Source organism: Argopecten irradians, chromosome 3 (genome assembly GCF_041381155.1).
Source record: "Argopecten irradians isolate NY chromosome 3, Ai_NY, whole genome shotgun sequence".
NCBI classification, from domain to species: domain Eukaryota; kingdom Metazoa; phylum Mollusca; class Bivalvia; order Pectinida; family Pectinidae; genus Argopecten; species Argopecten irradians.
The window spans coordinates 41,262,726-41,275,110 of record NC_091136.1 but is presented as its reverse complement, the minus strand read 5'-3'; the positions used below and the strand labels follow the sequence as shown (position 1 = coordinate 41,275,110).

Here is a 12,385-nt window from a genome sequence, read left to right as displayed (position 1 = left end):
CCAGGCGTTATTTTCATCTGTTGAGCTATGATAGCAAAACAGTAGCACACAGATAAAAACCAGGAAGTCGTACAGGATATAACAGACATCACAGTCTGGCTGTGTTTAGTTAGGATTACCCTGACGCCATCTCTGTATACATCTTAAAATATAATAATCCCTTTGTTTTGTTTGCAATCGTTACGATAAGTAATAAGCACAGAAATACAGTATACATTTCTTGTTTGCTTAAAGTCTGGTGTTCAGGACTTAATCACAGGGACCCGAGAATTGGTTATACAATGTGACATATACCGGTGTAACAAAAACCTATCAGCGACATAAGTATGTCTCAATTCAATGAAAATAACCCTTTCTTCAGTTTACATGCTTAAGACTGCTGAAATTATCAACAATCTATTTTTAACGTTAGATGTACATGTATATCTTCGAAGACATTAAAGAACGGATATCCTTTAATTCCAATCCCATACGCCAAAACTCTTCTATTAAACAAGTGTAGATGTTTATACCCAAATTGACACATGTATTTCCAACTCCCAGATTCCTCTATGGCCTTAGAAATTACCTAGCATCAACTTTGTAAAATCCTGTTACATTGAAATTGATAGGTCTATCAGTATCCGTGTAAATTTCCCCGAAGTAGGTACCTTTAAAGGATATCAGAGAGTACCAGAAATCTGATTTTCATGAAATCATCATGAAAATTATTTTTATATCTATGAAAATCTGTCAGTAAGATGTGATTTTAGAATACGTTTTTGTGAAGCATAGTGTAGATTTGAACAAAGGTTGACCTAGTCCGCTAAACCCGCCAATATTATTAGTTTTATTTATTTATTTTTTGCCTAATATACAGGCCTTTTTTTTTTTTTTGTGTTGTTGTTGAAAACCTGATAAGATAAGCAAGTTTAGCGGACGAAGGCTGACTTTGCAAGATTCTCTGTGATTCTGATACATATCAATATCAAAGGAAAATATAAATAAAGCATGATATCTTTATGTGATATTTTTAATTCGGGAACAGGTTAGCCACAAATGCACATAAACAGTGTAACCACAGCATGTTAAATGAGGCTTCTGATTTAAGTCCTCAGGCCATCACAGCATAAACTGAAGCCTGTAATTAAATCACCCAAAGTTCTTATCCATTTCACGCTTACTGATGCCCGCCATCTATATCGGAGGCAAGAATGGCATAATTAAGGCATATCACGAGTACTTTGTCACGTTCCCGACCCCCCGGGACATCTTGGTAAAGAATATTGGATTCTTTTGAGATTTCATACATCACAGCGCACTTTTTGTTCGAATGGTCCCCTGGAAAGCGACCGGAAATTAAGAGCAAAACTTTGAAAATTTCATTTATGAACTCGGGGGAAAAAGTCAGTGAACTCGGTAACTGAAAATTCTGTGTTCATAAGTGTTTGTCCCCAACTGGCAGTTGGTAAGTCCATGCGATGTCATGATGCTGAACCTGAGAATTCTCTTACGCGACCTTGCGCGACCCTGAAATCCAGAGTATAGACTTCGACTTTCCCTGACATATGTCATAAGTCGAATTAGGACATTGAGAGTAAAATCCTGGGATTGGATAATACAGATATGTCCTCAGCGACCGAGTACCCTTTTCAACAAGTTCGCTTTCCGTTTTCTGTTCCTGAGGCACATGCGCACGACATTCTCGAAAACATCCTTGACGTCATTTACGTTTTTCGATGAGCACTCAATGAATCCATTTGCCTTGATTAATTTTGACATGCCCCTTCCCTCCTCCTTGGTAACGTGTTTGGACGCTCGCTTATCTGTTTGTAACGCCACGACCAGGACTGGACATCGTTTGGCCAGACTCCCGACTTCTTTGGACCAGTGTGTCCGTAAGCTTGCGTACGACTCTCGGTCAAGGACACTGTAGCACAGCAATATGACGTCAGATTTACCATAGCTAACGCGCCTTACGTCGCTTCCTTCATGCTGAAATAGTCAAAAGACAACAAAATTAAATTAGATCGCACCATTATGTTTCAGTTATGCAGTAGAAAAGCAATTGCAACGGTATCCAAGACCTGGTGGTTTCTTGAAAATCAATTTCTTGACACCGTTGGGTGCAACTCCAACTAATTAAGGGACATAACAATTAAAAAACGCAGTTGTCACTTTTCAATGACATTGTAATAATATAAAACTGTTTCCATTGATCTTATTTCAAAAACATCTGTTTCAATTTGTACAAAATCGTACAGTGGCAAGCAATAAGATCTATAATTTTCTATAAGATATTTCCTTTTACGGCTTCCAGTGGAATTATCGTCTTACGATGCGAAATGAAAATGAAGACAGGTTATGAATATGATTCCAATATGATGCTGTTCTAGGATTTACTTTTAGGTGTGCGCTTTAATTAGTTCTATAGAACACCCCAAGGACATAAATGTAGAACGTATTCATATAATACACTTGATTAAAAGGATCGTTTATGAAAAGTTACAGTGAACTGATAATTTGGATTTGTTTAATTAGTGATTCCTATGGTCGTCGTTGAGATTTTGCTATTAGTCTCTGTTAATGAAGAGTCATTTCTATAAATATGGAAGGATACGAATAAATAAAAATGGACCATATTCTCAGATTAATATAGTTCAATTAATTGAGAGTCCAATTAAGATCAATACAAGAATATAGACATGCAAAATATAGCATGTGGTACTAACCTCTCCAGCGGAATCTGTGATAGAAATGTTGTACTGGTCACCACCAAACCATGCTTGACCACTGTAACTGTCCTGGACAGTAGCCACATATTGATCAGGAAATGTTTTATCCGAGAACACTTTGGCCAGACAAGTTTTCCCGACCATTCCATCTCCTATTAGAGTACAGCGGACGGTCCTTGCAGACATTGTCACAACCATGCTACTGAAATCAGGTAATAGATTAACTCCAAATCAAGATAAACAACAGATTGTAGTTAAATCAAATGAATATCCGACAATCCTGGTTCACCACTGTATGTCGATTTGAGCAGAAGATGAGAACCTACAGAGTTTTACTACTTTCGGTTTCGATGACATCCAATCAGAATGGGGCTTCGACAGAACCTCTTTACACCTGTCAAATGACCCGATATGTTTCCGCGTGTGCGTAATCATACCGCGAGCCCTAAATAGATTAGTGCGCTCCCGACAAAGAACAAACACCGCCCACCGCACGTAGGTAAGTGTGACAGAATCATCGGAGCGGAACGATCATAACATAACGGTTTTACCTGGCAAGCAAGGATCAAAGAGCGCAAATTGTAGATTACCTGTTTTACAGCTTCTAAGAGCTGTCCGATTATCGGATATGGGCTAAGGGTCATAGACCTTATGTATTTTGTAGGATGTATTATGTCTCCTCCGGTTATAAACCTAACGTTTCACCGTATTACGGTTTTCTACCTTTGATCATACGACGTATGTAGAACAGGTAATTGTGTGGGACAGATTTTCCTTTTTATCAAACAAATATATCTAAATTTTATCTATTATTTGATAACGCAAAACCGGATTAACAACTTATTTTGGAGGAAAGATAAGACGTTTCTGCTCAAGATTGAAGAAATGATAAAAAAATAAATATGAAACAATGAATTAATTACTAGTATGAACAGTATTGAACACGGTATTGTTTTCTCATTAAAAGATCTCGGAGGAATTGTTATCGAAGTTTTATTTCCAGCGAACCCTGTAACCTCCACGTGATGTTTGTATATTATATTGTTTTGTAGTATTAAGGAAAGGACTGAATGAGTTTATATAACAATGAAATATGTTTCAATTCAACCTCTCCTTTCTCTACTTCTGTTCCCGCAAATGGTATGACTTAAATAGGATGCTTTGAGTAAAACTGTATTAAACTTCCAAAATTATTACACTGTAGTTATTACCAGAGACACGGTTGAGAAAATTAACCCATCTGAATGTTGCTGTATCATCTTACTAAATTACGTATCATTATGATACAGTGTATCTCGGTATCCTCACTATTCTGTTTAGTGACCGTGATCCGGAACTAAAATATAACTACATAGGATATAATGAACGCGTGTATACGGGATGTATATGTAATTAAGTACAGAGAATATTTGGTGCAAGCTAGGTACACACAATTTTCTTCAAAATATTTTGATTAAAGGCATTCTTTATTATAAATAGGGATGTATTAAATATGTTTTTGCTATCTTACGCCAAGTATAGCGTTTTATCAGCTGGTGTATCTATTTTAAGCTAACATATTGCGATGGGAACAATGCTGGTGAACTATAGGATTTAGGATGTGACATTAAACAGGGGTTAGGGCGTGATTTACATAGAAGCCCTATTGATGTGATAATAATATGTGTTTGGCCTAAAAAGAAGGGTTATATTTGGCGAAAGTGAAACCGATAATATCTAAGGTATATTATGAATTTACAACTTATCAAAAAGATTATAAATAACCGGTCCAAATTACTGGCCAGATTCCTAGATGATGTAGCTGATTTTACTATGGGTATCTTTGACTTATTATCACCATCATGGTGAATTATTTTACACAAAATTACCACCTTCGTCCCATGCCTTTGAACAGAAGTATCTGAAATATTTTCATACCCTTTAATTTTACATCAACGTTTTTCAATTTAACGTTAAACAATTTCTTTCGTGGTTTAATGTTAAAAAACGTTGCCATGGCAACGAAATGGACAAGATACATGGTGTCAACCAAACTTTCTCTTTTTGAAAATGGTTTGAGATTTCTTATATCCTCGGATTTTCTCTTGGTATGACTTGGTCTACATTTGGCGCCCATGTAGAGATATTTAGTATCATAACCAAACGGAAATCAGGCCACTAGTCCTCCAACTCTTGGCAGCGAGCTCAAGACCCACATGTTGCAGTGTTGCTAGATACTTGTCGAAGGTTAGTTTTTCTCCAGAAACTCCGGTTTTCGTTCCCGAAGAAAGAGACCGTAAATAAAAGAACTACATAGAGATGACTGTCAAAAGAGAAACATGGAATCGCAAATATTTCATTATTTAATTCGGTGTACTGAGATACGATAATTATGTCTAAAACCGATTCCTTGTTATTGCCACCGCACTCTTCCTTTTAAAGAAGAAAGTATCACGCCAAACGTATATATATGCATCATGGATACGTTAATTGTAACTTGTTAGAAAATTCATATTTAATATGTCTTTGAATTAAAGGCGTTTTTTTGACAAAGGTGAAAATATCTTTATAGTGCCCTATACAATAGATAGTGCTTAATATGAGTAATTAGATTATTACTTTACAGCGCGCGTTAACTAATGTTGTACTTTAATGTGTTCTGACAAATTAATACCACTATTACTCAGACGTATTCGGGCTTTCTGTGGTCAGAAATATCCCAGATGGTCAGTTTAGCGTTGTTTACCTGTGATTTCACACCATAATGGTCAGCGCGGACGGCTACTGTCACGAAACAGTTGAAGATAGTGACATCATTTAATTAATGGTCTTGACCATTGGTCAATGTAACCCGGGGTCAATCTCATCATGGCAACTCTTTATCTCGCCGTAAACAAATTAATCTAGGTGTCGCTCCGATACTCTGGTTATGACACGTTATAGGAAAAGTGATTTGGGTCCTTGGCTACCGGATTCCGCTGACGTCATAACTTGGATGGACAAACGAAAAGGCGTTACGTACCGATATGCCTGAGTATATTTACACGGACATCTTATGTCATCTTCATACATTATTAAAAGCACATGTGTTATGAAAAATATCCGAAAGTATTATGCAAATAAAGCATTCACGTATACGGCTCCGGTTTATCATATAAGGGCAAAACACATATGGCGCAAGATGGACTCTGCATCCAAACAAACAGGTGTGCATTGATTGAAATCGATCTTGCTACAAATAACTGTAAGAAGTCGTAAACATGTTCACACCTTCTTCAAAGATGCAGAATGGCTAAATTGAGTTTTATTGCATTGCAATATAGGTGTTTAGTACAGCGTAGCTGTTTATTGTGTGTGTGGTTTTTTTTCTTTTTTTTTTCTTTTTTTTTTCAATTTACTTGACACACGAGAGATGTGAAAAACGAGGGTCTCGAAAATGAAATAATCCAAACAGCAATTTCCTACAAAACAGAGTCATTTTTTTTTAAATTTGAATTTTGATCACATCTGTATTTGTTAAAATTAGTCATTCAATCGTCAAAACATACTCTCAAATTAACGTTACGTAACCAAAAATACTGCTGTAGAATGAAAATGTCGGCTAATGTATGATGATTTGATAAGTTCATTGGTTTACGACCAAATGCGGTTGTGATATATCTGCGGTCGTGATAGGAATACTTTTCAAGTTGATTGAGAGTATCTAAATTTGGTATGTTTTGTACATAATCGCAATTTATCCATATATGTTTGACATGACTTACATTTTATTTTGCATATATTAATGCGTGTTTTTCAGTTTTAACTTTTATTATATAGATATGTTATAAACTTATCCCCGTTTTCATTTCGACCCTTCAGTGTCGACATACTGAAATACTGTGTCAAGGTTACAGATCACAATCTGGCAATGACATTTTTATTAATTATTTTCAAAATCTACCCGGAAATTATGTTTTATAATGCGTGTCAACACTAGAACATCGTTAATCATTTCACTGTCTTATCCCTCTGACCCGAACCACCCCCGGGTCTGGACAGTAGGGTGTAAACATTATTGTCGAACACAATTGATTCGTGACACTATCCAGTAAGCTCGAGATACAGAGAGATAAAGAGAACCCTAGAAGGTGTTTTGCTGGTACATTATTCGTTATAAGTGTGACTTAGGGACCCGGGGCAGTCGCGTGTTGCAATATGTATCAGAATTTACTTTATTTTTCATTATCAACTTTAATACTGTATATATGCTGTATTCATACTGTACTTTCCGTTCAAAGATAGTTTTGATCGAAAAAAAAAATCGTCCGTTCCTTGATAGTACATGTATGGCCTCCAGTTTTTAGGAAATCATGGGCTGAAAGGACAGCCGCCTTACGAACGTTTCAAGGGAAATAATTCCTACCACATCAGCTAGAGCACCGGTGAATGTTAACTACTGATCCAGTGGAAGGATTTTTTTATATTTTGTTTTAAAACTCGTCTGTTGAATTTCACAAAAACAAGTAAAAATGCGAATTTATTGTCAATTTGCTATATAAAAGGCGGCTAATGTTGAATGTTTTCCGAAATGGCAAGTTAGTGTACAGCGCAGGGGCGTTGGAAGCGGGAGGCAGCAAACATGTCTTTAATTAATTCATTATTATTTTGAGTTACACAACAATGTGCCGAAGGTGTGAATCCGGTATGTTCAGATCGAGCTTGGTTTCATAATGGTAAGACGACACTCACAATTATCATTTCTAAATGCAGGTAACTTTAAATTGAAAAATTACCGTGTTAAGAACGCTTAAAAATCATCAAAATACAAAATCGTAATATTTTTTTCTCGGGAGGGAGACCCTCGGACCCCCGGAACACCAAAATTTCGCGCCTGCGTCGCTCGCAAATTTAACAAAATGCATCGTAAAACTCATCTCAGCCATTTTAAATCGTCAAACTGATAAAAACTTTGAGTCTTACTCTCGATATCATGTATGATCTTAATAGGGATTATAGTTTTTCCTTTGAGACATAAGTTTATAATCATCATCATCATCATCATCATCATCATCATCATCATCATCATCATCATTTCTTTTATTCTTCAAAACTGAGATACAAAGATTAAATACAAGGTAAATATATGCATTTGAAACTATAGTAATTAATACATGTTCAAATGTATATCCATATTATGATGATTCTAGTATTAAATATCAGGTTTTATCAAGATAATATTATTAATTACTAGTAATTTATATATATACTTTCTTGATGTATGGTATCAAGCTGACTACAATAGCATAGAGACTCAATCATGTTGTTGATTCATAACACAAGAATAAATTTTACATAATCATCAATAGAAAGACAGTATAGTTAATATATAACTCGAATCCTTCAAGATATTGAATATGACATTAGTTAAAGTACAGTATTGTATAGGCCATAAAAAGATCGAATATTCAAGAGTCAGGAAAATGTCTATGAAATCAAACTGAATAGGTTCTATATAATTATATAGTAATATAAACTTCTAAATATTAATTATTAAACTCCCTAGTCATGAGTAACACTATTTAGATAGGCATATTGCGGTGATATAAAATATCAAAGTCAGTTTTCAGTGGGATATAATGGCACAGAAAGCGCATTCCCAGCACCCGGAGTTCATGTACTCGTTCCTCCGGAATACCCAGGCGCCCATAAAATCCGAGGCGTCCCACCCAGCAATATATGCAACATCTGTTCCTCATTCAAGCCTGAGAGGCATGAAGCGAGTTCGTGACAAGTGTCCTGCAAAACACCAAAGTAGGCATCTCTGAATAGCTGAGTGGCCGAACATAGTGTCAATAGATGAAGCACATCATCCCAATATAATTCGCCACACGATACACATACTCTTATCACATCTGTATTCGCCACACGATTGGAACACACACCAGTATTTTCATAACATGTCTCACGAAATTCAAGTGTTCGGCTGTTCTGATTGTATTTAGCAGAACATAATGTTTTTTGTATGTGTTGTGTACACATTTAAACCTTACAAAGTCTTTATCCCTGCTTAATCGAAGTTGAAGCTCTGTGTTCTCGTAGGTTGAGACAATGTCTTTAACAATGGAGTTCCACTTTGTTTTGTTCGGGAAATATCCATAGTTTATGTTGCATAATGGTAAGACGACACTCACAATTATCATTTCTAAATGCAGGTAAATTTAAATTGAAAAATTACCGTGTTAAGAACGCTTAAAAATCATCAAAATACAAAATCGTAATATTTATTTCTCGGGAGGGAGACCCTCGGACCCCCGAAACACCAAAATTTCGCGCCTTCGTCGCTCGCAAATTTAACAAAATGCATCGTAAAACTCATCTCAGCCATTTTAAATCGTCAATTTTTTTCCCGGGGGGGGGGGGCCCCCGGACTCCCGCACAGACTGATAAAAACTTTGAGTCTTACTCTCGATATCAGTATGATTATCATTATCATGTATGAAATTATAGTTTTTGAGATCTTTATAATCAACCCGACTTGAACGCTTCATTAACTCCCGCAATATAAGGTGGAAGGCTATGAAATACACATTTGATTTCAGAAAAAAGGGTCCTCCTGCACATTTTCGTGAACTAGACTTAAAATGTCAATCAGGGGATTCTACGTACTATTTTAAAAAAATGTCTCTTAAAAGATTCATCTGTTTATATGACTTAGCAAAACAATTAATTCATAATTATTTTGTGTTAAACAACAATGTACCGATGGTGTGAAGCCGGTATGTTCAGATCGAGTTGCATAGATATGACGGCATTCACAATTACCAATTCTTAAAGGGCCACTACCTTTCCGAAACAGCTTTTAATTTTTAAAATAAGAATGTAAAACGAGATCAATAATTTTGTAGAGTCGCAGAAGTTATTAACTATACGTTTACTAGCAAACTTATCATCGCCTTCAGAACTATTTAATTAGAATAAATAAAATGTTAATTTTCATAACGCGGGTCTTTTTATGTTTCCCGTCGTCGTCCTAAATGCCGCGCGGTAGTTGAATATCACTGCGCCAGACGACAAAACAGCGAAATGAATCTTCACTGTTATCGTACATTAGACAGGAAATCTTGCATATTTTTGGTGTTGTAACCTCATCTTAAGCCATCGATATATATTTTCTTTTGTTATTAATGTTTTTAAGAAACCTTTAAATTTTGCTCTGGAAAGGTAGTGGGCCTTTAAAGCAGGTAACTTTAAATAAAAAAAAAGTGTTATGTTAAGAACGCTTTAAAATCATTAGAATATATCGTAAAACTCATCACAGCCATTCTAAATCTAATATTTTTACCCGGGGGAGACCCTCGGACCTCCTCAAACACCCAAATCTCGCGCCTTCCGACGCTCCCACATTCATCAAAATGCATCGTAAAATTCTAAATCGTAATGTATTTCCCGGGGAGACCCCCGGACCCCTCAAACACCAAATTCTCGCGTCTTCGGCGCTCGTAAATTCATCAAAATGCATCATTAAACTCATCTTAGCCATTCTAAATCGTAATATTTTTTTCTCGTAGGAGATTGTCGCCCCCCCCCCCCCCCAACACCAAAATATCGCACCTTTGGCGCTAGCATGGCAATTTGGCCCCCCCCCCCCCCTATTACGTTTCTTTCTACGCCACTGAGATACGCTGTAAATGTATCGGCTATTACGCTTAATCAGGCCAATGTAACCGATAAAATATAAGTTGCCTCTTAGTGGTGTTATTACATCTATATCCATTAGCCGGATGAGATTTTCAGCGACCTCGATTCCGAACTCGAAGATGCACTCGGTTCTTTCCGTTGTAAACATTCAATGCCGACAGATACAATTTCTTGTTGTGTTTGGCGATATTTTAACGTTGATAAACATTGCCAATAGTTCAAATTAAATGTTGTAATTTTGAAAACTTTCTAATTTCAGGTATAAGAACGTTTGTAGGAAGTCAAAAACCCTAAGAAATCTATGTAAATCTAATGATTTAGTAACTTTAATAGGGATTATAGTTTTTCCTTTGAGATATTAAGTTTATAATCAATCCGACTTGAACGCTTCAGGGGAAGTAACTCCCGCAATATAAGGTGGAAGGCTATTACTAATTTCCACAGGATTTCCGTAAATTAATTAATCCCGATTAATCATAAGTTTTCCTATCAAAACTCGCATTGCATTTTAAAACCTTGTCTAGAAACAATTTCGACACAAATTATGAAGTTTAGATGAGTGTACAACAATTGTTTGTTACAGACAGGGAATAACATTCCTTCGCACCAAAACGCCGCCCCTCCAAAAATAGAAATAAATAGAAATCCGCATCTACATTTATTCACGTGACATTGATCTTTCTTCCAACTTTGATATTTTATTGCCATGGGAAGTTATCGATATTTGTTTATTCCATGGCGGCTGAAAGATCACATCTAATTGGTCGTACGTAGGCGTAGAAGTATTTTAGCGCATTCAAATTTTCCTTATTCATTCTAAAGACACTGTCGTCACAAATTAAGTGTATTTTTTTAAAATAAACGTGGTTATTGGGCGACACTAAAATCCCTGCAAGTACAGACAATTTTTGTAATTATCCAGATAGGTAAATAGAGGCTGAAAGGACTAACACATAATATAGATAGATATATATCATCTTTTAGTAATTTGTCAAAAAATGACACATATCAGGAAAAATGCATATTTGTTTTTAGTATAAAGGCTTTAAGCTGTTTGTTTTCAGAGTTATTGACCTGTTAAATACAACATACAACTTTATATAGCTTAATTATTAGGTAAGTACAATGAGACAAACAATAGCTGATAGAAGAATTGTATAATCAAGTTTTTAAACGATGTTATTTTTTCGAGCTGTATCTCGTGATTTGTTGTACATGTATATTGTGTAGATGTTTGCTAGGACAATAGTCGAAATGACGTTAGGTGGTTAGCGATGTTATGCGGAATCAAAAATTGTCTGCTTTCTTCTTTTTTCTTTTTGTTTTGTTTTACTGGTATGGGTCCTGTTTCATGAACATTTCTTAACTTTAAGAAATTCCTTATCTTAAATTCTCCTTATGAAGATATTACATATAACCAATGGAATGATTATGACGGCCTATAAAACAGATAGTAAATATCCCGATTTTTAAAATAATTATTCAAACCTCATATTTTCTGAAAAAATCACATGACTGTCATATATACTCATCAGTCCATCAACCAAATACATGACATGACAACATCCATTTTCATTGAGTTGGCCCCCTGTGTCGTACAACCTGATAACATATCAATAACACCACTGATCAGAAAAATATTTAGAGATAAAATCAGAAAAGACAGATGTGTTTTATTTGTGCTGTCGACCATACATTGGTATTTTCATTCTGAGAGACTGTGGTTTCTACACAGAATACAATACAGTATATGGGAGTATATGTATCGGGATAGAGAAAATACTCTGCTGGACTATAGCAAGTCTACAGGAAAAATAACCGCGACATTGTAATTTTTTCACCGGTTACAGGTAAGCAAATAAAACTAGTTTGGACTTTATTCAAGCAGTTTATAGAATTATTGTATCAGACGAAGCGATACACTTGTATGATAGGCCTATAGGCTAACACATACAGATGCAACAGTGTTCAACCCATCACGTGACAGCGATAACCCTGGTCGGGTCCGGTCA

At 35.8% G+C, this 12,385-nt stretch overlaps 1 protein-coding gene across 1 annotated transcript; it reads right to left on the bottom strand.

The window, feature by feature from the left end:
- Window positions 1-996: 996 nt before the first annotated feature.
- LOC138318619 (ras-like GTP-binding protein RhoL) lies at window positions 997-3,276 on the bottom strand. Its single transcript, XM_069261149.1, has 3 exons — window positions 3,041-3,276; window positions 2,712-2,916; window positions 997-1,974 (listed from the first exon to the last, which is right to left on the bottom strand). Exons 2-3 carry the CDS (start codon window positions 2,910-2,912, stop codon window positions 1,612-1,614), a joined length of 564 nt encoding a protein of 187 aa, XP_069117250.1. The 5' UTR covers window positions 2,913-2,916; window positions 3,041-3,276; the 3' UTR covers window positions 997-1,611.
- Window positions 3,277-12,385: the final 9,109 nt, after the last annotated feature.

Bases quoted from the DNA above. Each gene is read 5' to 3' on its own strand.
- LOC138318619 (XM_069261149.1), bottom strand. From the start codon at position 2,912: ATGGTTGTGACAATGTCTGCAAGGACCGTCCGCTGTACTCTAATAGGA. The intron at 1,975-2,711 runs GTTAGTACCACA...TGACTATTTCAG, and splicing joins TCACAGATTCCGCTGGAGAG to CATGAAGGAAGCGACGTAAG.